Here is a 26,111-nt window from a genome sequence, read left to right on the forward strand (position 1 = left end):
AAACTAGAAAGGTATGAAAACCGTTTGCATGCACTTGTAAATTCAACTTTACACTTGAAATAAAGGAGAATATGGAGAAACGTACGTGGAAACTAGAAAGGTATGAAAACCGTTTGCATGCACTTGTAAATTCAACTTTGCACTTGAAATAAAGGAGAATATGGAGAAACGTAGAAACTAGAAAGGTATGAAAACCGTTTGCATGCACTTGTAGTAAAATAATCATCATGGAATTAGTATACGAGAGCGTGTGGCAGAAAAATCAATTTTATTCTTCGCATGCATGATTTTAATGTTGAAATTAAGCTGTTCTAACTGCCAATTTTGTTACTTTTAAAATGATTCAAATAAAAAAACAATAAATTAAGGAAATGAAATTGGTGATCAGCTTTAGAATTTTGACCCGAAAAGAATCAAGACTGGGACTTTCACCAGGATGGACGGGAATGCGTCCCTACTGCCTTGTCCTTTGGAACCATTCTACGGCCCAGGCAAAGCTAGGTAGAAGTTCATGCAGAGCACAAGTTTTCTACGTTATCTTATTATATACACATATGCATATCGTTAGGTTGCAGTTAACCACGTTCTTTAAAATCATGCCTGTCGTTGATACTGAAACTTACGATTCTTGATAGGTGGTCGATATGATCATCATTGTAATGCCAATATTTTAACTGTATCATAGATCCTTAAGTTGTTATCTATTTCATGATGCAGAACTTGAACGAACAGATAACATGCATTATTGGTAATGATGGATAGGAAACCAATCTGGAGTTCGACGAAGAAAGAAGAAGGTAACTGATTGGTGGCGGCAATCGTTACAAATTCGGTTCAAACGTGAAAACCATGGCAGTCCGTTACAAAACTGTAAGGTGAGCATTGAAAGATTTTTCAGTGTAATCGGTACACGGGATGATACACCACGTGTCACTGTACAAATAATGGGATATGTGTGCTAAAAAGTTAATAACTTAAAAAATAAAATTAATCATCACTTCTATTAAAGCACATGATATACCATTTATGTAACCGTCACAATTAAAAATTTCTCGATCAGCAATAAAAGATGCATGAAACACACTTTAGATAATTCCCTTTAAACTGATGCACGTTTGTCTCACAGCCTCCACAGAAGTTTCTCATATGGAACTCCTGGTTAAATATGGTCAAACAAAATCTGTACGTAAAAGGTAGCAATCCTAACATTTGTATACGTGGTAACATGCTATTCGACAAATGCATTATTTTCATCATGTTAGCAGGTCCCTTTCCATGTTAGCAAACCTGTTACCTAAATGCATTAAATGTTACTTTTTTTTAATTTTGAAAAAAAAAATTTAACTAAAATTAAATGAAATGATACATGACAAATGATTAAGTTTACAGTAAGCATACATCATAGTTATGATAGTGAGCAAAAATGCTCTCGTGTCTTATTTTCACATAGCACACGTAAGTCCATGCAACCCTAACTCCAATGAAAATTTTGCACTAAGTGATCATACGTTCTCAAAAAATTTGCATTAAGTGCTTAAATATAACTTGTGGTAGGATATTAGGTTTACATCCATGCATTACGTGATCAAAACTTCTCAAACCACAATTTCATTCTAATAATTTCGAACTTTTCCCACAAAACAATTGCCGACTGGAACCACAGCGGTACTACAAGATAATATGTGATGTTATAAAACAAAAAATTAGAAGAAAAAAATAATGTTATAATGCCATATTTTTAATTACATTGGTGTACCATCTTATTTGACAATTGATACATACAACTAACATCCAATCAGCTAAATTCATTATTGACATAACATTATTGACATAACATGTATACGTTATATGATATATCACTGTGCTACAAAAATACAATCTCTCTAGCATTTTAAAAAAATTGAATTAGAAGGAGTGAAGGACGGTGAGTCGGCGCCCACGCAGACGCTTGAGAGAGAACGCTTTTCGGCCGCAGGCCCGGTACTAGTACGAATTGAATGATCAAACCTTTGACAAAACAAAAGGGGCTTGTGGTCAAAGATGAAAACACGCTGGATAATTTTATTCTTTACAATAAAAAAAATTAAACAAAGGGCATTTTTGCATCTTAATAAAAAAAAAAATTCATAATTTTTCAAAATATTTTTTTTTTAATTCAAAACTAAGAACATCTCCTGAGATTTTTTTTTTTTTTTTTTAATTTAAAAACTTGTTTAGTATAAAATCTACAATTGTTTTTAAAGAAACAAATCTCATCCTACACCGAGAACTTTTAAATTCAACATAAAGTAAGAGGAGAAAGAGCATCAAAGGAGAGAGCACATGTGACATCCCACATCACCCAGGGGAGTGATCCTTACATGTATATTCTCATCCCTACCTAACACGAGGCCTTTTGGGAGCTCACTGGCTTTGGGTTCCATGGGAACTCCGAAGTTAAGCGAGTAGTGCACGAGAGCACTCCCAGGATGGGTGACCCATCGGGAAGTTCTCGTGTGAGTTCCCAGAAACAAAACCGTGAGGGCGTGGTCAGGGCCCAAAGCGGACAATATCGTGCTACAGTGGTGGAGTGGGCCCGGGAAGTGATCCGCCCCGGGCCAGGATATGACAATTGGTATCAAAGCCTAACCCTGGTCACGTGGCGTGCCGACGAGGACGTCGGGCCCCTAAGGGGGGTGGATTGTGACATCCCACATCACCCATGGGAGTGATCCTTATATGTATATTCCCATCCCTACCTAACACGAGGCCTTTTGGAAGCTCACTGGCTTTGGGTTTCATGGGAACTCCGAAGTTAAGCGAGTAGCGCACAAGAGCACTCCCAGGATGGGTGACCCATCGGGAAATTCTCGTGTGAGTTCCCAGAAACAAAACCGTGAGGGCGTAGTCGGGGCCCAAAGCGGACAATATCGTGCTACGGTGGTGGAGCGGGTCCGGGAAGTAGTCCGTCCCGGGCCGGGATGTGACAGCACATCAAAGGAGAGAGATGAGAGAGGAGAAAGAACTAGGAGAGAGGATAGAAGAGAGAGAGAGATCCATCGGGAAGTTCTCGTGTGAGTTCCCAGAAACAAAACGGTGAAGGCGTGGTCGGGGCCCAAAGCAGACAATATCGTGCTACGGTGGTGGAGCGAGTCCGGGAAGTGGTCTGCCTCGGGCCGGGATGTGACAATTGGTATCAGAGCCTAACCCTGGTCGTGTGGTGTGCCGACGAGGACGTCGGGCCCCTAAGGGGGATGGATTGTGACATCCCACATCACCCATGGGAGTGATCCTTATATGTATATTCCCATCCCTACCTAGCACGAGGCCTTTTGGGAGCTCACTGGCTTTGGGTTCCATGGGAACTCCGAAGTTAAGCGAGTAGCGCACGAGAGCACTCCCAGGATGGGTGACCCATCGGGAAGTTCTCGTGTGAGTTCCCAGAAACAAAACCGTGAGGGCGTGGTCGAGGCCCAAAGCGGACAATATCGTGCTACGGTGGTGGAGCGGGTCTGGAAAGTGGTCCGCCCCGGGCCGGGATGTGACAGCACATCAAAGGAGAGAGAGGAGAGAGAGATCCATCGGGAAGTTCTCGTGTAAGTTCCCAGAAACAAAACCGTGAGGGCGTGATCGGGGCCCAAAGCGGACAATATCGTGCTACGGTGGTGGAGCGGGTCTGAGAAGTGGTCCGCCCCGGGCCGAGATGTGACAATTGGTATCAGAGCCTAACCCTAGTCGCGTGGTGTGCCGACGAGGACGTCGGGCCCCTAAGGGGGGTGGATTGTGACATCCCACATCACCCAGGGGAGTGATCCTTATATGTATATTCTCATCCCTACCTAGCACGATGCCTTTTGGGAGCTCACTGGCTTTGGGTTTCATGGGAACTCTGAAGTTAAGCGAGTAACGCACGAGAGCACTCCCAGGATGGGTGACCCATCGGGAAGTTCTCGTGTGAGTTCCCAGAAACAAAACCGTGAGGGCGTGGTCGGGGCCCAAAGCGGACAATATCGTGCTACGGTGGTAGAGCGGGTCCGGGAAGTGGTCCGCCCCGGGCCGGGATGTGACAGCACATCAAAGGAGAGAGAGGATAGAGGAGAAAGAAATAGGAGAGAAGATAGAAGAGAGAAAGAGAGAGATAGAGAAAGAATGAGAGACAGAGGACAGAGGACAGAGAAATAGGAGAGGATAAGGATGTATAGAGAAGATTGGAAAGGAAAGAGAAATGGTAAAGATAGAAGAGAAAGGTTAGGTGTGAGAGGAAAAGAAAGAGAGGAAGGGGAACTTTAAATTTAAAACTCTAAATATGCTAAGTCTTAAGTTTATTTTGAGTTCGGTTTTTGAAAAAAGTTTTACCAAACAAGTTTTCAACACTTAGAACTTGAAAAGTGTTTTTGAGTTTAAAAGTTGAATTCGAGTAGAATACCAAACAAACCTAAAATTGCTAACTTGCAAATGGAGAAAAGGATATAAAACGAATTCCACATGCTAATAAAGCTTAATATTATTAGTGTGTTATTATTTTTATTTATTTATTAGCAAAGCAATATCGATTCAAAACTACAACAATGCAAGGGAATGAGGTTTTTTCTTTATTTTTTAGATGATCGATAGTTTATTCTAAAAAATTGATCTAAACTATAAAGAAGAGATTCAAACCTTGACGCATGGAGGAGAACACATTGCCCTAGTACCAGTAGGCTTAGCTAAATTCACATATATGCGGAAATAAACTTCAAAGTACAAAAAGCAGACACAATTTTGTAATCAATTGTCTTAACTCATAGTTATAAACCAGTAAACTGAGCTAAATTCACATATCTGGAAATAAAAATTCAGGACACAATTTTATAAACAATTGTCTTAACTTACAGCTGTAAACTAGGACTTAGCTAAGTTCACATATGTGGAAATAAAAATTCAACGAAGGTGCAAAAAGAAAACACCATTTTCTAAGAGTTGTCTAACTTACAGCTATAAATCAGCAAACTTAGGTCTGGTTTCGTACTGAGGTGATTCTGAAAAAAGCTGGTATCAAAAAAAACTGAGAGCTGTTTTTGTGTTTGGTAAACATTCAGCTTCAGTTTTTTTTTTCATAGTTTTGAGTGAAAAAAAGCCAAAAACAAGAAGCTGCAAAACCCAGCTTTGAAAAACCGGCTTTTTTTCACATCTGTTTTACATAAAAGTTTACCAAACACTATAATATTACTTTTTTTTTTTTTTTCAAAAGCACTTTTACAAAAAAGTTTACCAAACACTCTGCTACTTTATTTCACAGCTACTTATTCTCACAGCACAACAGAAGCAGTTTTTTTTCAAAGCACAGCAATATCAAACCAGCCTTTAGCTCAATTCACATACGCTAAAATAAAAATTCAACGAAGGTACAACAAGCAGACACAATTTTCTAATCAATTGTCTTAACTCAAAGTTGTAAAACTGCACGATAAACATTTAAGGCTCATTTGGAAGTTCTTTTAAAATAATTTAAAACACTTTTACAAAAAATGTTTTTGGATTCTAGAAGCACTTGAAATGTTTCATATAAGAAGCACCAATTATGTGCTTATTGTGAAAAACAATTATGACTGTTCTACTAAGATTCATTTGCGTTTTTACTGAGAACTAGTTTAAAAAACATTTTCATTAAAAACATTTTCTGCCATCTTAAAAATACTTCCGAACAATTTCTAAGTTACTAGCTACTACAATAAAAAGTAAGGTGGTGCATCCACACACTCATTTAAGTTTCCACACATGTCTTGTTAATTTATATCATTTAATCTTCTTCAATTCATACGATCCGACAATTAAAAATTGACAAGATGTGTGAGAAGTAAAGAAGTGTGTGTGAATAGCACACTTGCTAAAAAGTATACAGGAGAAAAAGGAATACCTTCAAATCCATTCAAAGGAAGCCAAGGCCCGCCCTTAGTAAGACGACGCCAAGTCATCAATTAAATAAGCCACCCCATAGAAGTGCTGTAGGTCATGGTCAAACTTTCGAGTTCCGACATTTTTGAAGCGATTCAGCGTCGTCCCTCCTCCTCCTCCTCTATAAATACTCCCTCCATTCTCTTCTTATTACTCACAACTCACAAAAATATAAGCCTGCATATTACTACACACGTTAAGAAAGACAGAGAAATGGAGATCATCATTCGATTTTTCATCATCGCCATCGTCATGGCGCTGCTGTACGTCTTTTGCAGTTTAATATTTTCCTTGTGGGTTTTTCCAGCTCTTGCATATAGGAAGCTCAAGAAAAATGGGTTAGATGGTCCATCTCCAAGTTTTCCATTCGGAAATATCAGTGAGATGAAAAAGGAGAACATCAATGTTAAAAGCTCAAGTATCTCCCATGACATACACTCGACTCTCTTTCCCTTTTTTGCTCGCTGGCAAAATTCTTTCGGTACGTATACTCACACGCTTATGGGCCCCTTTGATAATCATCTCAGAACACTTTTGCACGTTCAAATATTCTTGTCAATAAAAGGTATAAAATGATTGATTTGTGTTTGTGTATATTTGCAGGAAAGATGTTCGTTTATTGGTTGGGGACGGAGCCATTTTTGTACATAGCAGATCCAGAGCTACTGAAAAAACTGTCTACGGAGGTGACAGCAAAAAACTGGGGGAAGCCTGCGGTGTTCCGACGCGATAGAGAAGCGATGTTCGGTAATGGCCTAGTCATGTCCGAAGGCGATGACTGGGCCCGTCACCGCCATGTTATCACTCCTGCTTTTAACCCAACAAACTTGAAGGTATACATCTCTCTCTCTCTCTCTCTCTCTCTATATATATATATATATATATATATATATATCAAACACAGAGTATCAGAATAAAGTACTTAATATATTTTTTTCATTATAAATTAATGACGATCAAGCTCTTACTAACTCAGGTTAATAAGAAAAGGTGTGGTGTATTTTTTAACTAGAATGTGTAATTCATAAACAAACCGGAAATAAGCAAGTATTATGTTCCACAAAAATAATATAAACCTTAATTAGTGAAGCACATTTGTTCTTCTAGTGCTTTAACTTTAACTTCTTTATTTTATCAAACCCACTAAATTATATTTCACATTCAATCAATGGTATACAGGCAATGGCGAGCTTAATGGTGGAGACCACCAACAAAATGCTAGACAATTGGACGACCCTCGTAGATTCCGGCACTCAAGAATTCGATATCGAAAGAGAAATCACAGCAACCGCCGGAGAGATCATCGCCAAAACCAGCTTTGGCATCAGCTACCAAAGTGGCCGGCTAGTGTTCGAAAAACTAAGAGCCTTGCAAACGACACTATTCAAAACGATCCGTTTCGTGGGAGTTCCTTTCGGGAAAATGATGCACCCTAAGAAAGCCCTAGAGGCCAGAAAACTTGGGCAAGAAATTAACGAATTGTTCTTGTCACTAATTGACGAAAGACGCAAAATGATCACAGGGTCAGGGCCGCAGAACGACCTGCTTGGCTCGTTGCTTAAACAGAGTGAACATGGAGGGTTCACAAAGTCCTTAACTACAAAAGAAGTTGTGGATGAGTGCAAGACATTCTTCTTTGGAGGTCATGAGACAACTGCATTGGCAATCACATGGACAATGTTGCTCCTGGCCACCCACCAGGATTGGCAAGATCAGTTGAGAGAGGAGATTAGGGAAGTGGTCGGAGACAAAGAAATTGACGTGAACATGCTTTCTGGGCTAAAGAAGGTAAACCTTTTTTTCTCCTTTCTTTTATTCAATAAGACACGTTATTTGAACTCCGTAAGATTGTATAATCACACATAAAAGATTGTTCATAATTTAAATGTGAACTTCAAGAATGCTTCTTTAATAAAAGACACGCTCATAAACACTATCATGGGACAAACTAGTATACCCTTTTTTTTCTTTTTATACGTCACACATTTGTCTCGTCATATTATATCATGCATGTTATAAACTTATATATATCTGGTGCATCAGAATTTCTATAAAGATAAAGTCTAACGTTTATAATTCTATAAATATATAACCAACGCATGGTTATGAAAGTACGTGGACCAAATACCTAATAGCTTGGTCCTTAAATGTTGGTCCTGTAGAGATTTTTTCAGCATGCCCGAAATACAATCACATAAGTCATATGTAATTATACTAGTGGAGGGACACTTAAATAAACTTTTTTCTACTTATATAATAACATATGACGTGTCATCCCATAATTAATTTGGTTTATGAAGAGATTTTTCAATATGTTGAGAACACAACTCGCTACTAAGTATCATAATACAAGTGGTTAGATATACTTAAAAGAAAAAAATTCAACCATTTGTATAAAAAACTTGATATACCGAACCGTGTTTCCGGCGTATTGAAAAAAAACTCCGGTCTAAGCAAATATGCAACCCTAAAACCCTAAAATAAAAGAAGAAGAAAAAAAAAGGTCAGACATATTTGGTCAAATGGTCAGCGGTCAAACAACAGAGTGATACATTTCCACGCTCTTTGGCACGTGAGAAAGGTGCTCATGATATTCCCATTGCATCCTTTTTGCTCGATCGGAATACAATAACACGTCACTGTCACATATAATAACAGAGCAACAATTTTTTGTATGTGTGTGGATGCCACCTGGCAATACCCCAGAGGCTTCACCGTCCAATCAGTAATCAAGCATCTTAAGTTCTTAATAATGATTAGGGAACTAATAGACTCTGAATTTAATCGTGCAGATGGGATGGGTGATGAACGAAGTCTTGCGGCTATACCCTTCAGCACCAAATGCACAAAGGCAAGCCAAAGCCGACATTCAAGTGAACCACGACCTGTCGATTCCGAGTGGAACAAACATGTGGATTGACATCGTCGGCATGCACCATGACCCGGCCCTGTGGGGCGACGACGTCAACGAGTTCAAGCCGGAGAGGTTCAAGGACAGCATCCACGGGGGGTGCAAGCACAAGATGGGGTACTTGCCTTTTGGTTTTGGAGGGAGAATGTGCATCGGTAGAAACTTGACTTTCTTGGAGTACAAGATAGTTCTAACCCTAATTCTATCTAGGTTTTCGTTTACCATCTCTCCAACATACTGCCATTCCCCTTCTATTGTCCTATCTCTGAGACCTTCCGACGGCCTGCCTCTAGTACTCCAACCCCTCTAGACACCTGGGCCCCACGTTTTTATCACTCCTAATTGCTATTGTATCTGGTATGTAGGAGCCCTAACCTTTTCCCCTCGCCCTTTTTTTGGTTTTTTTACCCCAACTTGGGACGAGTTTTATGTGCGACAGTCCGCAAGCAGCTTTCTGGGTCACGGCCTGGTTATTACGCTATTATAGGGGGCCGGGTTTGGTATGTGTAACCGCACCATCACGTGTCCTTAGACTATTTCTTAGAGTTTCTCCCTTCGCCTTAGGGTTATTCAATAAGTTTTTATTCGTTAATAATTGTTTTCGAGTGGCATTTCATTGTAAGCTATATTGAGTATTTGGAAATTAGTGGCATTGATATACTGAATAAAAGCAAAGGAAACAAATACCATTACATTTCAACGAGCAAAGAATACGACCGAACCGGTCTTTAATTTGTAGTCCTTCTTTCAGTGCAAAATATGTTACAAGTCTCAAGGGGACGACTCTTTTAGGACCCGAGGGTTTTATGTCACTATGAAGCCAGAAGATGAGTATAATCACAAGCATTACATATCCACGAGGTAGCGAGAAACGATCATTTTAATGCCATACAAACTATCCTTTAAGACTAGCTCACTCAATAACAGGGTTTAGCAAATTTGATTGTGATATTGCTATTCATATTAATCAGACCTCTGAGAACTAAAATGGAGTAACTCTAAAAAAGAGGTAAACTAGGTGGAAAGCGAACATGCATCCATTGCCTCTCATGTGTCGCCAAATGTTGCCAACTAATCTCATCGAGCAAGGAAATTAATCTTCAGGTCGTAGAACTTCTTCTTGGGAGGCTCCCCATCACCTTGGAAGACAGTATAGTGAGTTCTCGATCAGCTTTTATAAGTATGGAGAAACGATCTCAGATTAAAAGGTACGTATATTAGAAAGTACGCATATCTCATATTATATGGCACTTACTTAACGTGAGTTGTGGTCTGATGTTGATTAATTAGTAGTCTACACTTTTTGTTTTAGAGTTAAAAATTCTCTCTTCTGGTTCATGCAGCTGCAAGATCAAATTGAAGACGGAGCTGAAGGAAAACCTTAAGTTCCATTACAATCGCGTATATGACACCAAATTTGAGTCTCAATCTTATATGATAGATGTAAACAAGGTACTTTTGAGCACTGTTTTTTTGTTTGAGTATGAAATTCTGTTACAACAGGGAAGTTAAGGATGCATTTTCGTCATACTAATTATCATGTAAACACGTTTAATTATTGGACGTTGCATTGTTTACTGCCATGGACGTTTGGACGTTAACACTGGAAAGCTGCATTAGGCATAAGTCAATTTTCTACTACATTAACAAAGATGTTTCGACCTTAGACATGACAACATCATATAAGGTTTTCATAGCTGACTTGAGCAATTGACAGACTACTAATTACTCAGATAAGAACGGCACATAAAATATATTGCTCTAATCGAGCAACCTGGCTAATTCCTTCTTCACAAGACCCTTAGCCTGCTTTATTGACAGGCCAATCTTTCCCAGGTCAGCAAGCTGAAAATAAAAAATAAAAAAAAAGAAGCGGTTAGACGAAACTTTGGATTGAACTGAAAATACAGATAATTGGGGCACCTAAGAATTTTTATTTGAATTGAACTGACATGCAAGTACATGAGTATTTGTATGGTTTTGTGTTTGAACTTTGGACTGTTTTCTAATCATGACGTAGACAATCATTGCTTTATCTGACAAAGTCTTGCAAACGAAATCTCTCCTCATAAATTTGAAATTCAAGGGTGGAGTTATTTTTATTTGTTTATCTGTAGCTTTACGCCTTTACGGTTTCTGATATGGCTTCGACTCAACGAGGATGACTGCACATTTCTTTCTACTATGGCTTCGACTCCTGTGGTACAAAATGACTTGGTTTTTGTACCCGTGGTACCTCCACTTTTGCTGCCCGCTGTTTCTGATGGCCACCCAGAGTTGGCAACTATCACCCACGTTGCACTCTGCGCAGCCCGTGCCTCCTGCTGATGGGACTACACCAGAGACTGATGAGAAAGCTCCGCAGGGCTGTTATCTTGGGGTAAGAATCCTTGCTGGAAGATGTGACCAACGAAGCTTAATGATACTCGGAGCACCTAAGAATTTTTGTTTGAATTCATTTTTTTTTTTCTTCAGATGCATGGGCATTTGCATGGTTTTGTGTTTGGACTTTGGACTGTTTTCTCAAGCTTGACGCAACCAATCATTGCTTTATCTGAGAAAGCCTTCCAAACGAAATTTCTCCTGATTTCAAAATTAATCTTATATGGAGACTCTTTCTATTCACTTTTGGTGTTGCTCCACTTAATTCACGGGTGGTGTTTTTATTTTTATTTTTTTATTTTTTTATTTATCTATATATAAAAAGTCAGAAGAATAAAAGAGTGAAACGTTAAAAGAAAATCCCACAAAATACCCCTCCTCTTATTAAAGCTTTTGAAAAAAAAAAATAGTAGACCGTTTGAATTTTGATTGAAAATTAGTTGAGCCAGCACACACCTATGTTGTCAGGTCTAGGATGGGCAACGGTTATGGTGGACAGATAATCATGGTTATTTACCTATAATTGTTTATATTCATACCCACATAATCGTTTACCAGTTGGATAATTGCATAAAGGGTTATACCCATAACCGTGTATCCATTTACCCATTTTTTCACCCGTCTATATTTTTTTTTTTTTTTTATTTAACAAATTGAAAATTACAAAAGAAAATTTTGTTATAATTTTTGTTTTCTAACAATTAAACACCGTTATATTGATAGATAGCACATACAGACATGGTGACCAGATCAACTGGATAATTGTGTGTATTTTAATTGATTAATTATATTGTGTAATTTGTATTAATATATATATATATATATGTTGTTATTGCATTTGAACTTTGCAGGAAAGAGTTCATGGCCGGAGCCTACACCATGAACCTGTACTTAGAATTTTAGCATACCCAAAATTTGACACAGAACCAAACTGAAAGCTGCAGAACCAAATGCGGGAGGGGAAACAGATTGTCCCCAAATAGTCAGTCAAATTTTGTAATGCAAAAGCAAGAAATTGATGGTAATCCTGAACTTTGAGAGTCTGATGCGCTGAGAGGGCAGCAAGGAGAGATAGATGACCGGCGGAGATGAGAGAGGGGGCAGCGAGGAGGGAGAGATGAGTGGGGGATGGGGCGTTTTGAGAGTCTAAGACTCTGAGTCTGGCGAAGAGATTGAAAATTTAGGGTTTTTAATTTTTTTTTTTTAATTTTACATATATTAAATTAAATGAGTAAATGAATATCTGTTATAACCGCGGGTAATACCCATAACCGCCCATTTAAATTTCACGGATAAACAGTTATACTCATAACCGTTTGTTTGTCTAAACGATTACTCATAACTGTAACAGTGAACTTTAAATGAACGAGTAATCGCAGTTACCCAATCCCATGAGTATTTTGCCCATCCCTGATCAAGTTAAAAAAGTACAATTTTTGCTCGATGTTAGAAACCTCAATCAAATGAAAAACATTTTTCCCTCTCTTGTTATATATTGTATGACACTCGAGTTATATTGAACTAAAAAATGAAGTCATTGATTTGCCCGAGAGGCCACAATTACCGCAAGCAAACACATTAATGACGAGAAACGCATTTTTATTATGTTACTAATACTAGTCCTTGCTCTGCAAACAAAACGAATAACATTACAGTTCAAAGAGCAAAGGATACAACCGAACTGGTCTTTAACTTGCAGTCCTTCCTTCAGTGCAAAATAGGTTATAGGTCCCAAGGGGACGACTCCTTTAGGACCCGCGAGTTTTATTTCACTATGAAGAAAGAAGACGAGTATAATCACAAACATTACATATCGAAGAGTGAGTGATAAACGATCGTATAAATGTCATACAAACTGTCCTTGAAGCAGTCGAAAGACTAGCTAACTCAGTAACAGGGTCTAGCACATTTTATTGTGATATTATTATTTCACGGTTGTTTGATCTCGGAGAATTGAAATGGAGTACCTCTAAAAAAGAGGTAAACTGGGTGGAAAGCGAACGTGCATCCATTGCCTCTCATGTGTCGCCAAATGTTGCCAACCGATGTCATCGAGCAAGGAAATCTTCAGGTCGTAGAACTTCTTCTTGGGAGGCTCTCCATCGTCTTGAATTACGTCATTCAGAACCTGCACTCATAAATATGATCAATTTAGACCGAGAGTTTGACAATATTTCCAAGCAAATACAAACCTTGCAACTACAAATGATGAGGACCAGATTATATGTTTCTACCGCGTTCCTTGATTCTTTTCCGGTTTTGCTGGCTTGGAACTTATTACATTAACGTGTTTATTGCGCTGACATACAACTAGAACTACTCAAGCAGTTCAATCAAAAAGCGTACCAGAAAGTGCAAATGATACTGATCCTATGAGATTATACATGGAATTAGAGAGATGCAGTGTGTTTTTCCAAAGGTTAAGCGGGGAAAGAGAAAAATACCTTCAGTGCGGTTCCATGCCTTCCAGCACGTTTCTCACGTAGTACTGAGAGAGTTCCGTATTTGGAGGACTTGACTTCAACCCATTTTTGAAGTTCTTTAAAGTTGTTTTCAAACAAATCTGAGGCTGGTTGTGAAAGATCTTCAATCTTCTCTCCCCCTTCTGCACCTTCAGCCTCTGCAGGCTTATCACCCTGCAACAATAATCGGTAAGCTTGGGCTCCATTTAATTGTTCAAGACACACAAATGAAAATTCAGAGATAAAATGCATAAGAACGTCACCACTACCGAAAAAAATGGGCACAAGAAACAAATTGACTGTATAAGGTAAAAAAACAGTATAGGGAGTTCTCGCTCAGCATTCATAGGTATGGGGAAATTATCTCAGATTTGAAAATACATATATTCATATCCGCATGGCAATCGTAGAAGCTTTTCTATGAGAAATGGAAGAAAATAAAAAGTTCCTCACAAGTTTTTAAGCTCAACATCCTAGAAAGAAGTAAGCTTTACATAACCAAACATACAACCATCCGAGGTTGACCAACTCAAATAAAATCTGGCCATGTAACTTTCACATACTTTATACCAAACTTTAAAACCAGAAGATTAACCTTAGATGACTATGAAAGTACTGCGAAAGAAATTAACTATTCCAACCTGCAAAGATTCAATCTCTGCTAGTGCCAGTCCTTTCTGGTACAATGCCTCTGCTAATTGATCACGGGTTGTCTCCATCTTCTTTTTAATTTTCTATGACAAGAATCAGTAATATTTATTATCAACCTATAGATAAACTTATGAAAAAAAGCTGGTAAGATTTGTTGATTCTCTGAAATAATTTTGGCAGCTCTTCACAATGGTTTCAAGAAAGACGGAAGAAAAACAAGAAGTATGCTTTAACAAATAACACACCTCTGCCTCTTCATCATCAGGATCACTTCTTAGTGCAAAAAATTTTGCCAGCTCATCTCTGTCAACACTGTCAACCACATCATTTGCTGCATCAATAACCTGCAAAGCAAAGCACGTGATAAATGTTATTAAATCACTGCATAAACAAACCCCGCACCTTGAGCTTAGAAAGGTTGTATACACCTACTATCTATACAAACTCGAATCGGTTCATCATGTATTGAAAAATGATGAAGATGGGTTATTCTGCATGGAGATCCATTGCTCATGAACAATTACCCTAAACCCAAAACATGTGGCGAGGTAATCACGTGGCAACAAACCCCACAACTTCTAGAAGTGGAACATGAATTATATTTCTTCACTTGCAAGTTGCAAGTGAATAAAAATTTACAAAACTACATCATTCTTGGTCATATGGTTGTACTACGCTACCTCTTTTTCACGGGAGATTTTGTCCTTGTCATTGTTCCGAGAAAGTACAGCTTCCAATATCTTGGCAAGCAATGGGGTGTATTTAGGATATTCAGACTGAAAAGAGAAACATAAGGTACATGCAACATGTGAGCCATAGATGCTATAAAAACCTCAAGCATAATATAATAATCTCAATAGCTTGCCTCAACAGACTTAATAAGCAGATGCTCAATTTGAAACCAAATATAATTGTTACATACATATCTATACATGCACTGACTAGAAGTACAAATTAACAGGTCAAAATTTATAGTTCTGGAACAGATTTAAATTAAGCTCAAATGTGAGTGTCGTGTCCACGTGTAACATATGCAAAGTCAATGACATGTCACTCAGAAGTCAGAGCCCCACTAACCACATTGAATGAAACAAACTCAATGTAAGAACCCTACCATATCGACAATGCCGGAAACTGAGATCAAATAAATCTTCCTTTACATGTCATCAAATGACCTAAAATAGTTAATTCATGATCATAGAGACCTAAATCATTTCATCTATACCATATGAGCTCTAACCTTGAGAGAAGACGATAATTTATTCCACTCCAAGCATTCTTCCTCAGTACCTTGCTTCAGGCTTGCAAGAACTTTAATCTTTGCATCCCGTACCTGATTTACAAAGTACAAACAATAAGCATCAGTATATCAGGAATAAAGATTTGTGAACCTCAGAATCTGAAAGGAAGACAAGGAGCTTTTATAATAAAGCGCCAACATAAAGAATAGTATGAGGACTCATTAGACAAATCTGTTACCACTTTGAAAAGCTGTAAATAAGGGTAACTGAATGCATATGCTCAGATCTAGAAGTGCTACAGAAATATTAGGTTTCTCAGCTTGGTATGAGCCACTTGAAATTAAAAAAATCTATTAGTTAAGTCAGTGAATTTTACTACAAATCTCCACCCAAGGGTCGGATACAGGTGGGAATGAGTAGCATTCTTTCAAACTTTTCCAATTTCAAAATCATAAGTTACCAACCAGTTTTACCTAAGGTAACCCCCGTAAAGATCTGATGCATCCAGAACAGATGAAGAAACTAATGTGTCTTACATACCTCTTCTTCTAACCGCTCAGAAACAGGCTTGGTGGAAGTAGAAGAACCTTTTCCTTTTTCCTCGTCCAGCTGTAATTGTAATGAAAACTTTTTATTATGTACACATGTTTTTGTCAGCTAAATAACTAATGAAAATGGTAGATCAAACCAAAGCTCAAGTCAAATGTTCAGTCACATGAGGACAAATATGCTGTTGTCTTAGGGAAACTAAGGATTATATATAAAAACCTTATTTGGTGGCACTATATAAGAAATTTGATAAGACACGGGGTTCTTAAGCGGATTTTTCTGCTCTCCCTTATCAACATATGATAGCTTCCCATACGAGATGGCTCCAAGTAATACAGATCCTTGTGGAGAAAACTGCAAAACATATCACTAGAATTAAAATCTTTAGTGCTTACATCAAATTAAAAATAAACAAAGAACAGAAAAATACCTTTAGAAGCTTGTCTTTGGATGGTGGACCTAAATAGAATGCTTCCTTTTTCCTACCAAAGATCAAGAAGTTAAATAACATTGCAAAATGATATCATTAAACCACAAGAACAAATTATTCAGCCGCATACCCTGGAACTAATACCGAGGACTTAAAACTACCGTTTCCCATCAAAGGGCCATCAGGTTGGGAGAAGAAGCTCAATCGGATTACATCCTGGTTTGAAAAGAAATCAGAACATTTAATAAGTAATGAAACATAGACGCATTATCCAGGTGTATACATATTACAGATGTCTTCTACAATTTTGATTAAAACTTAAAACAGAGTTATGTTAAGAAAAGCACATCACTGTATAGAATAACTCTACCTTCTCTTCCAAATTTCTCTCGATGAACAACACCAGCTGCTTCAGTTTTTCCAAGTATTGCACATTGTCATGTCTAAGGTTGAAACACCTCATATTAGATGATGTGAATAGCAGCAACTTTTGTTAATCTAGTGGAAAATTGACTTATGCCTAATGCAGCTTTCCAGTGTTAAAGTCCATGGCCGCGAACAGTGCCAGGTATATTCATATTAAGATGATTTCACATTTAAAAATTAACTTCAATGAACTTAAAAGGGAAACTGAAAGATAATTTGTGGTAATAAATTAAGTCCTAATTGCAGGTAAATAAAAGCATGCACAGGCATGCTGGTTTGCTGTCTCAAAAAGAGGACTATACCTTAGATATAGCCGTAAATTGTACTCTCCCTTGGGCAGTTTTGATTTACTCGGATAGGTGTCTCCCATTGCATATATACGCTATGATCAGAAAGGGAAGAAAGTAAGAAACTCTAATGAAAAGAGGACACTAAGGATTTCTCTAAGGACTTCAATGAACTTAACTTCCCTGTTATAACAATCAATTTCAAAATTTCATATTCAACTATGGCAAAAAACAACGCTACCTTGTTTGCATCAGAGATCATATAAAATTGTGACTCAAATTTGGTGTCATATACGCGATTGTTAAGTAACGGAACTTGAGGCTTTACTTCAGCTCCGTCTTCCAATTTGATCTTGTAGCTGCATGAACCAGAATAGTATTTATTACTGTAAAACACAAAATGCAGACTACTAATCAGTAAACATCAGACCATAACTCACGTTAACGTAAGTGCCATAATACGTTTTTCTGAGGGTAGTTTGTCACGATCTGTTGAGAGAGAACAAAGTTTAGACTCAACCGGCCGGTATGGAATTCTTATCTGCAAATTGATCTCAAGGGGAAAAGAAAATATTAGAACACAAGGGTACCAAGCAATTAATAAACATGTACGACTATCATCATCTATTATGGGGGAGCAACTTCACCTTGTTTAGAATAGCAACCGGTGCAAGTGTCTCAGAAGCCAGTAGAGCTTCAGCTTCAATTCTGGTCGGCCCTTCACTTCCATCAAGTACTACTTCATCTTTATTAATGTTAATTCCATGAAATACAATCTGAAAAAGTTATACAAACCCCATCTGTAAGGCTTTCTAATGAAGTTCATTATAAGATATTTCCTGCCTTTTTTGTCGCTTAAGAAACTGCATTACTGACAAAAAAACTAAAATTAAGTTGTTATTTAAGGTTTTATGGTTATATTAAAGAGAGAGTAATAAAAGAAGAGATTTTCAAAGAATGATGAAAATTCAGTTGAAGAACTAGAACAAAAGTCTATGGGTTGGGTGAAAATGCAGTTTCTCTCAACTCATATAATATTAATAAAAAGCATAACTGGAAGTCTGAAAATATAAGACGTTAAGTAGAAATCAAATGCGGTACAACATCAGAATAATAGGGAAATCTAGAAAGTTAACCACAAAGCAAATTCATGGCATCATCAGTAAATGTAAAAGGCTAAAAGATTTTGGTTAGTAAACAATTAAAGTATTGCAATTTTACTAGATATCCAAGTCTAGATCTTAACAGCATACCTCAAAATCCACAATAGTTGTTCCATGGCTTCCTAAGCCACTCGACCAAAATTGAGCAATAGCTAATTCCATTGTTTGGCCACCCACAACAGGAAATGAAAAGCTTTTGGCAGCAGGAGAAGAGAATGTTACAACACTCTCCCATTTAAGAGGCCTTTGCAGGGGACATAGCTGGACATTGCAAGCATGTTAATGCAGATTTAGACCATCTGATATAAGTTTTAATTACTGCAAGCTGTACCTGAACAGAGTCAACAAAAAATCTTCTTGTTGTATCAAATCCTGATGTTTGCATAGTTGCTTCAACCCATGTAGCACCAAGAGGTACTTCTATAAATCTCCTTTCTATGTGGCCTAACATCAAGAAGAGGAATTTCCACCATGAAAGAATAGTACAATATGATCCATACCATCCAATAAAAAACACAAGTAACACTGCTCATACCTGGCAAAAATGACATCCTAGAGAATGACAACAGTGGAGGTCGACTTATCACAGCTATAGGCTTTGTTATGGTAACAGGGATTCTGAAAAGAGGGCCACGCCATGGTGCTTTACAATCAACACCATAGAGTTCGAAATAGTGCAGACCTTCACTAAGCTTGGTGGGATCCACTACTATGCTGAAAAGAACCAAAAAGGAACTTGTAAGTGACGATGAATAAACTGACGCTCAACTTGTCCAGAATCTCAAGACAGCACAAAAAAACATTCATAAAGTATCGTACAAGCAGCTTATGCACATGCGGCTTTGTTCCATGTGCATGCACATTTTGATGCATATGTGTTCCAATGATGGAAACTTACACCAAAATAAAGCTCAAGACCCTGCCCATTCACTCTGTTTTGGGGACTAGTCCACAAGCAATTGGCTGTGCCATCATTTGCGAGCAGGTAGCTCCACAAGCATATGCACTCACAGGAAACTATGTTCTATATTCCAAGCCAAATATAAAGGTATGACAACACACAAATATGCGCATGCAATGCAACAGCTAATTCAGGCATTCTTTTACTGATACAGCGACCACACGTGAGAATTAGCATAGCAGAAGATCAAGTTCGTTAATTTCACACATGAAGAAAGCCAGGGGAAGTCTTAAAAGAAAAGAAAAAAGCAAAAAACCAGTAACAAGTAAATTATAGCATACATGTGGACAAATTAATATGAAAAAAGGCACATTTAAGTTGTGCAAACTAACTTGAAGCTACGCCCATTATGAGTAAGAAGGAGAAAATCAGGTGCCCTCAAAACTGCCTTGTCACTGGAATGTAGCTCAATACACTCTTCAAAAGGAACCAAATCTTCCAAATTGCTAGCACCTTCATGAAATTTCGGTTCAACTTGCACTGTCCACTGTTAGAAACACCACATCAGCTATGATAGAACTGGTAGATGCTATGAAAGTGGAAACAGAGACGAAAGAAATGTTTCCAAAGTTGTTCTTACAAGTTTAAATAAAAATAAAGTAAATTTATAATAGGAGGGACACAAGTTGAAATCAAAAGAAAGTTCATAAACGTATACATAAAACTTGACTTTGAGTTCAAGATAGCATCACACATATCAAGCTGTAGCTGGTAACACTAATTATGCAACAATTGCATCATGAAGGAACTAATTCATAACCTCAGATTGATAACATTCTACACAAAGAAATTTGATGCCTCTCAGGTGTAATAAATAATCTCACCTCGGTTGATTGTTGGAAAGCACTAGCCTCCCGTAAGTAGATTCCTCGCGATGTAGGAGCTGTCATCAAATCACACAATAAAGTAAGTTTGGAGCATCAACGTAACCTAAAATCAAAAGAACAATTCACAAGCATGGAACTGTCACATCCCGGCCCGGGGCGGATCACTTCCCGGGCCCGCTCCACCACCGTAACACTATATTGTCCGCTTTGGGCTTACCATTCCCTCACGGTTTTGTTTTTGGGAACTCACGAGCAACTTCCCAGTGGGTCACCCATCATGGGATTGCTCTAGCCCTCTTCTCGCTTAACTTCGAAGTTCCTACGGAACCCGAAGCCAATGAGCTCCCAAAAGGCCTCGTGCTAGGTAGGGATGGGAATATACATTTAAGGATCACTCCCCTGGGCGATGTGGGATGTCACAATCCACCCCCTTTAGGGGCCCAACGTCCTCGTCGGCACACCACGGCTAGGGTTAGGCTCTGATACCAAATTGTCACATCCCGGCCCGGGGCGGATCACTTCCCGGGCCCGCTCCACCACGGTAGCACGATATTGTCCGCTTTGGGCTTACCATTCCCTCACGGTTTTGTTTTTGGGAACTCACGAGCAACTTCCCAGTGGGTCACCCATCATGGGATTGCTCTAGCCCCCTTCTCGCTTAACTTCGAAGTTCCTACGGAACCCGAAGCCAGTGAGCTCCCAAAAGGCCTCGTGCTAGGTAGGGATGGGAATATACATTTAAGGATCACTCCCCTGCAAATAAGCCTTATTTATCCCTTGTTTTCAGCATTTGCACTCAATAAATGGCTTTCGTCACACTCGGGTGTCGGCCAGCACGTGCCTATCCTGGTATTCGGGGAATATCGGGGTCGGGGCGTGTCATGGAACTATTACCAAAACCTAATAACTAGTTCATTTTAAAGTGAAACCTGACTATAAAAATGAAGATCCATGATATCGGACTTAATACTAACATGCAGAAGGGCATCAACAAATCCAACAAAAGTTTGACAAATTTAGCCTTTTCTATACAAGACATGTTTAACAATTTTAAAATAGAAGAAGAGAATTTTGGAGAATATTATCCTATCATGCAAGATAATAAGAATTCTTGTAAATGAAGCCAAACAATTCTGTGCTTTTCAATGAAGAGTGAGGGCAGTGGGAGCATGGAACTTACTTGTTTTACCAGACTGATTTATCTGTATCTGATACCAAACACATGGTACATCCCGGCACTGCCTTAGATATTCATGTGCCCTGAAAATCAGTAAACAAGCAAGATATATATCAAAATTATATGCACAGATCTATAGTAGAAGAGAGTGCAAGCTTAGATCAAAAGTCTAACTTGTCAACTTGCATAAGCCCTTGTCCAGTTGATAGTTTATCTTCAGGCAAACTGCCTATAGGAACAGATGTATTTTCAAGAGCCTTCCTTACACTGTATGGACTCACAGGAATATCCTCAGCCTGCAGAAAACAATAGATTTAAGAAGTTACACCAGAAAATACATATTTGTACCAACAATGTGAAAAGAGCAGACAACAAGATTACTAATGCAACAAAACACAAGTACCTTCAATGCACTAACGAGCAGTGCAATTCCCCCACAAGCAGATGGAGATGACATTGATGTTCCATTCATGAGCATGCGTTGCTGAAGAGTCCATGTAGGAACAGGAGCAACAGCTGCACCAGGAGCACTTATACAGACACCAAGAGCTCCATCACTGGTTGGCCCACGACTAGACCTGCCATGGAACCAAAAGATTAACTTAAAGGAAGCCGAAAAAGGGAACTTGTGTTTAAAATTGATAGTCATAAGAAGAAAGTTAATATACCAAGTGTACTCAAGCCCTTCGCCTGGAGCTTCAACTACACAATGAGCACCAGCAGCCATTGCAGGAGAGACATATGCACCAACTCCTATAATGCTTGATGTGGTACCACCAGGTGCTCCAACAGTGCTCAATGCTGGCCCACTATTGCCAGCACTACTCACAAATATTAGATGGTGCTTGTTCACAGCCTAGTTTTAGCACCAATGCGTAGAATATAACATGTGTGAGGGCATGAAAGATAAAAGGAAAGGGAAAAAAAGTAAGCAGTTATCTTAGACAGAGTCGCCAATTTAGAAATAATACTTCATCAACAAGGTCAACAAAACGCCCATAGTCTGGCAGCAGTGTAGGTTCTCCATAACTCATGTTGATCAAATCACATTTATGCTGCACAAACATTGTAAAAGCCATCATTATAATCATCTATACAAGGCAGTGGAGTGTACTAGTATCACAATGCTGAATCCTAAACAAGACTTGGGCAAACTAAAATTGTTGATTATCAGAAATATTAGAAAATAATAGAATTTAAAAGCACCTCCACAGCAGCAATCAAGGCTCGAGTCAAGCCAGTTCCAGTCTCCATTGACCCTAAACGCGAGTCTCCAATCTTACAAGATATTATTTGTGCTCCAGGTGCAACTCCATTCAACAGGGGTTCCTAAGAACACCACATGTATCATAAGTATATTACCCTAGCTTGAAAAAAAGTGCAGTAAATGTTTAAGCCTGCATAATAGTACCTTCGGGTGGAAAGCAGTAGCAATACCAGCAACATGAGTGCCATGTGGAGAGCTATCTGTTACGATACTAAGGATATTCCCTTCATCGTATACATTAGCAACAAATGTACAGGCATCTAATTTGCTAAAAACACCATATTTTCGTTCTATCCTGTAAAAAAGTTTATACAAGTAATTAACTATAAATTCTATAGAATCAATCCATTATCATGGCCACTGTACTGGAAACTAAAACACCAAAGACAAATAAGTTTGCAACTCGGAATCAGATGAATAATGTGGTCTCGAGAAAATTAGGATATTTTATTACAATAAGTTTCTTTGTCTCAACTTTCTAACAAAACTTCCAATAAAGTGAATAAACCAACGCAACCATACCTATAATTAGTTAGGGGCACAAAGTTTGCAAGTTTTCCACAATCTGGGTTATCCTCAAGAGTCTGTGTGTCAAGGGCAACCCTCCATACTTCTCCATCATGCCATACAACGGCATCTATGACAGGCCCTTTGTCATCATAGCTCTAGAAGACAAAAAATACCATTAAGACTTGCATAGGAATTAAATTTTTTTTAAATAAATAAATATTTTTCACTCACATCAGCTTGATTTTGTAGGTAATCAACTCTATTTTGCAGGTCCTCCCTAGCTCTTTTCAAGTTAACGTCATCCACTCTACTGTGTTTCTGAAAATGGTAACATAGTAACTTACATATTTAGGAGCAACATAATCCAAGCATATTGCAGGAGACTACTTCTGCTAATCCTGTATTTTGAGGGAAGCAGCTGGAAAGCTTTGCACAGAATTGATGAGATTATGGTGAATTATATCAGAGACGCTTTCCAACGTTAACAGATGTACATTTCAAATGATAGACTGATAGCAGTTGAATCCATCCCTTTCTATACAGGTACAGTATTACAATGAACTTATTTGAACAAAAAGGTATAAAAACTAATAGACTCGGAAGCCATTTCCCAGTGAAAAGAAAACCATTTACATCCAAAATAAGCTAATCCTCAGAATAGTAAAAGTGCATAATCTGCAACCCAGGTAGACAATAATGCCAAAGAGGAAGTGAACATTAAGCTTATTTGCAATTGAAAAAATAACAGTTTTCATTTGATTAACACTTTCAGTTGAGTTTAAGGTATGCTTACAACCAAATTAACAACACAGGATGGAGTACTAAGTAATATTTGCTCGCAGTAAACAAATTAAGAAGCAGCATATTCAAAAACCTGATCAAATTCTTGAAGAAGTTTAACAGCCTTGGCAATTTCTTCTTGGTTTTGTTCATCCCATTTCTTCCTTCTTTCTTTCTGTCAGCGAAAACATAAAAGAAAAAGAGGGAAAATTTGTCCATCATTATCTGAAGTGATGATAGAGACTACAAATAAAATTTGAATCAACTAATCAATGGGTCATAACGCTTACCTTCAAGCGAGAAGTCAACGTATCCGTAAATAGCTCATATACCAACTTATAGCCCACATGCCATTCACCAGAAGGATTTTTCCATGAAGAGTCAACAAACAGAGATGCTCCTGTATAAAACTTTGCATTAAAACCCAAGCACGGCATTTTTAAAGCAGAGGTTAAATTACAATTAGATATCTTGTTTAAGCTAAAGATGGCTCTAAAAATTCCGACGGTCAACCAAAAGTATCTCAAGGAAGATGCAGGAATTCTAAACGATAATAAAAAGAGAAGTACATACATGCATACACACAAATAGATCAAAAAACTAACCTGAAGCTCCACGAATACAACCATTGTCATCGGCCTTGACTACCTTCGAAGTATCAACATCGCCACTCCCGGTGCTGATAAAAACAGAAGTTATCAGATTAAATCAAAGGTTCTAGTAATACCAATTCAATGCTCAAATAAATTAGTTTAATTACAGTTACCAATCAAGAACATCTAGGACTTTCGGCTTTCCATCAGATGTAACTTGTAATCCAGAAGCAGCTGGATCCACTCCAGAATCTGATTCAAAGTTTCAGTTCAACAGCTTAATTTCCTCAGCTCAGAAAATCAATCCGATACTCGATAAACTAATTTTCTTAATCACGCCTAATCACCGCTATAATCACACGTTTTGTTTCATATTAGAGGAATCAAACATAACATATACGTTTAGAATTAGAGCAAATCACCTTCCTACAATTTTCTTTCTTCGTTTTCTTTTCTCCCAAACAGAAATTAAGCGATTGAAGTGATTAAGTTACCGAAGATAGCGATGAGGGCGCCGCGGCCGTCGTAGTTGGGATGCGCATCGATGAATCGATCGACGCCAATTTCTTTCTTCGGCATGAGGGAGGCCAAGAACGTGGACTCGTTGAGTTTGAAATTGGTCAGAGCACCATTACCGTCGCCACCGCCTCCGCCAGCACCGCCGATTGCAGAGCAAGGCATTGCCCAGACCCCACCACCACTGCAACTTCTGCTCCTGCTATTGCCACTGCCACTCCACTCTCTCTCTCTCGGTCTTCTCGCTTTGCTTAGCTTTTTGTGTCTAATGATGAGTGAGAAAAATGGCGAGTGATATGAAGGTCGTGACGAGGGCAAATGCGGCAATTTGAACAGAACCACTGGGTTTTGCATCGTTTTATTCTAATTCTTAAAATCGATGAAGAAGGGTGGTTTGGTAATTTCGCACTGCCGGCCGGTGGTGATGTGGCGGTGGAATGCGGCGGTATGGAGACGGCTGGTAGAAGTTTTCTCTACCTTTTCTTGGATTAGAAGATTTTGTTGGATGGGGAACGGGTGGCGAGGTTATCGTGTGCGTGAAATTACTTGATTGGCCCTTGCATGGATTGCCAATGATGGGACGGGAGCTTCCCCATTTTGTTTGTGAAATACCGACGAGCCCCTCGAAATAAACTATATTCAAGGAATCTGGTGAAATTAATTTTCTACTAAAAAAAAGTAATTTTGAAGTAAGGAGAACCTGATAATTTTGACGTAAGGGAGGACGGCCAAAAGATACTATTGATAGATGCTTTGAAGTTGATGAAGCACGAGAAATTAGGAGTGTGCAGCTGGAAAGTGATCCTTTCCGGATCCGTTATTTTTAATCTACCAAGTTCGAAGATTCAAATCATTAAAATTTAATTCAACGGTTAAAGTTTAATAATTTTTAAAGTGGGTTATTATAACTTTTAACGTGAATTCCTGCTTGTAACCGTTGGATCAAATTTCAATTGTCTGGATCCCCAAACTTGGTGGATTAGGAGGAAGGGATCTGGAGAGGATCCCTTTCCATGTGCCGCTAAGCAAGTTTGGGTTGTAGATAAGGGCTCGTTTGAATGTGCT

General features: G+C 38.5%; 2 protein-coding genes across 2 annotated transcripts; one reads left to right on the forward strand and one right to left on the reverse strand.

Annotated features, from left to right (window-relative positions):
* The first annotated feature begins 6,075 nt into the window (after positions 1 to 6,075).
* LOC137733291 (cytochrome P450 714C2-like) lies at positions 6,076 to 9,542 on the forward strand. The gene is made up of 4 exons (XM_068472444.2): positions 6,076 to 6,394; positions 6,517 to 6,746; positions 7,093 to 7,701; positions 8,706 to 9,542. Exons 1-4 carry the CDS (start codon positions 6,127 to 6,129, stop codon positions 9,132 to 9,134), a joined length of 1,536 nt encoding a protein of 511 aa, XP_068328545.1. The 5' UTR covers positions 6,076 to 6,126; the 3' UTR covers positions 9,135 to 9,542.
* Positions 9,543 to 12,788: 3,246 nt separating this feature from the next.
* LOC137735357 (tripeptidyl-peptidase 2) lies at positions 12,789 to 25,726 on the reverse strand. Its single transcript, XM_068474778.2, has 34 exons — positions 25,025 to 25,726; positions 24,704 to 24,782; positions 24,543 to 24,616; positions 24,228 to 24,337; positions 24,032 to 24,112; positions 23,389 to 23,475; positions 23,170 to 23,312; positions 22,792 to 22,942; positions 22,587 to 22,709; positions 22,352 to 22,435; positions 22,049 to 22,236; positions 21,784 to 21,958; positions 21,555 to 21,676; positions 21,384 to 21,463; positions 20,201 to 20,259; positions 19,709 to 19,863; positions 18,951 to 19,129; positions 18,747 to 18,859; positions 18,506 to 18,676; positions 17,900 to 18,028; positions 17,693 to 17,793; positions 17,494 to 17,611; positions 17,268 to 17,347; positions 16,910 to 16,982; positions 16,670 to 16,755; positions 16,540 to 16,591; positions 16,329 to 16,463; positions 16,101 to 16,169; positions 15,560 to 15,652; positions 15,000 to 15,095; positions 14,565 to 14,663; positions 14,310 to 14,402; positions 13,651 to 13,842; positions 12,789 to 13,334 (listed from the first exon to the last, which is right to left on the reverse strand). The coding sequence occupies exons 1-34, from the start codon at positions 25,398 to 25,400 to the stop codon at positions 13,176 to 13,178; spliced, it is 4,125 nt and encodes a 1,374-aa protein (XP_068330879.1). The 5' UTR covers positions 25,401 to 25,726; the 3' UTR covers positions 12,789 to 13,175.
* Between the last annotated feature and the right edge of the window lie 385 nt (positions 25,727 to 26,111).

The sequence above is a fragment of the Pyrus communis genome, chromosome 7 (assembly GCF_041283825.1).
Source record: "Pyrus communis isolate YQ-2024b chromosome 7, ASM4128382v1, whole genome shotgun sequence".
Classification (NCBI taxonomy): domain Eukaryota; kingdom Viridiplantae; phylum Streptophyta; class Magnoliopsida; order Rosales; family Rosaceae; genus Pyrus; species Pyrus communis.

What these genes read in the sequence shown, in the direction of transcription:
- LOC137733291 (XM_068472444.2), top strand. Translation starts at nt 6,127, where the DNA reads ATGGAGATCATCATTCGATTTTTCATCATCGCCATCGTCATGGCGCTG. An exon ending in TTAACCCAACAAACTTGAAG is followed by an intron (nt 6,747 to 7,092) that starts GTATACATCTCT and finishes AATGGTATACAG; the next exon opens with GCAATGGCGAGCTTAATGGT. An exon ending in TGCTTTCTGGGCTAAAGAAG is followed by an intron (nt 7,702 to 8,705) that starts GTAAACCTTTTT and finishes TTAATCGTGCAG; the next exon opens with ATGGGATGGGTGATGAACGA.
- LOC137735357 (XM_068474778.2), bottom strand. Translation starts at nt 25,400, where the DNA reads ATGCAAAACCCAGTGGTTCTGTTCAAATTGCCGCATTTGCCCTCGTCA. An exon ending in TAGGATGTCATTTTTGCCAG is followed by an intron (nt 18,860 to 18,950) that starts GTATGAGCAGTG and finishes TCTTGATGTTAG; the next exon opens with GCCACATAGAAAGGAGATTT. An exon ending in CAGAGATTGAATCTTTGCAG is followed by an intron (nt 13,843 to 14,309) that starts GTTGGAATAGTT and finishes TTATTGTTGCAG; the next exon opens with GGTGATAAGCCTGCAGAGGC.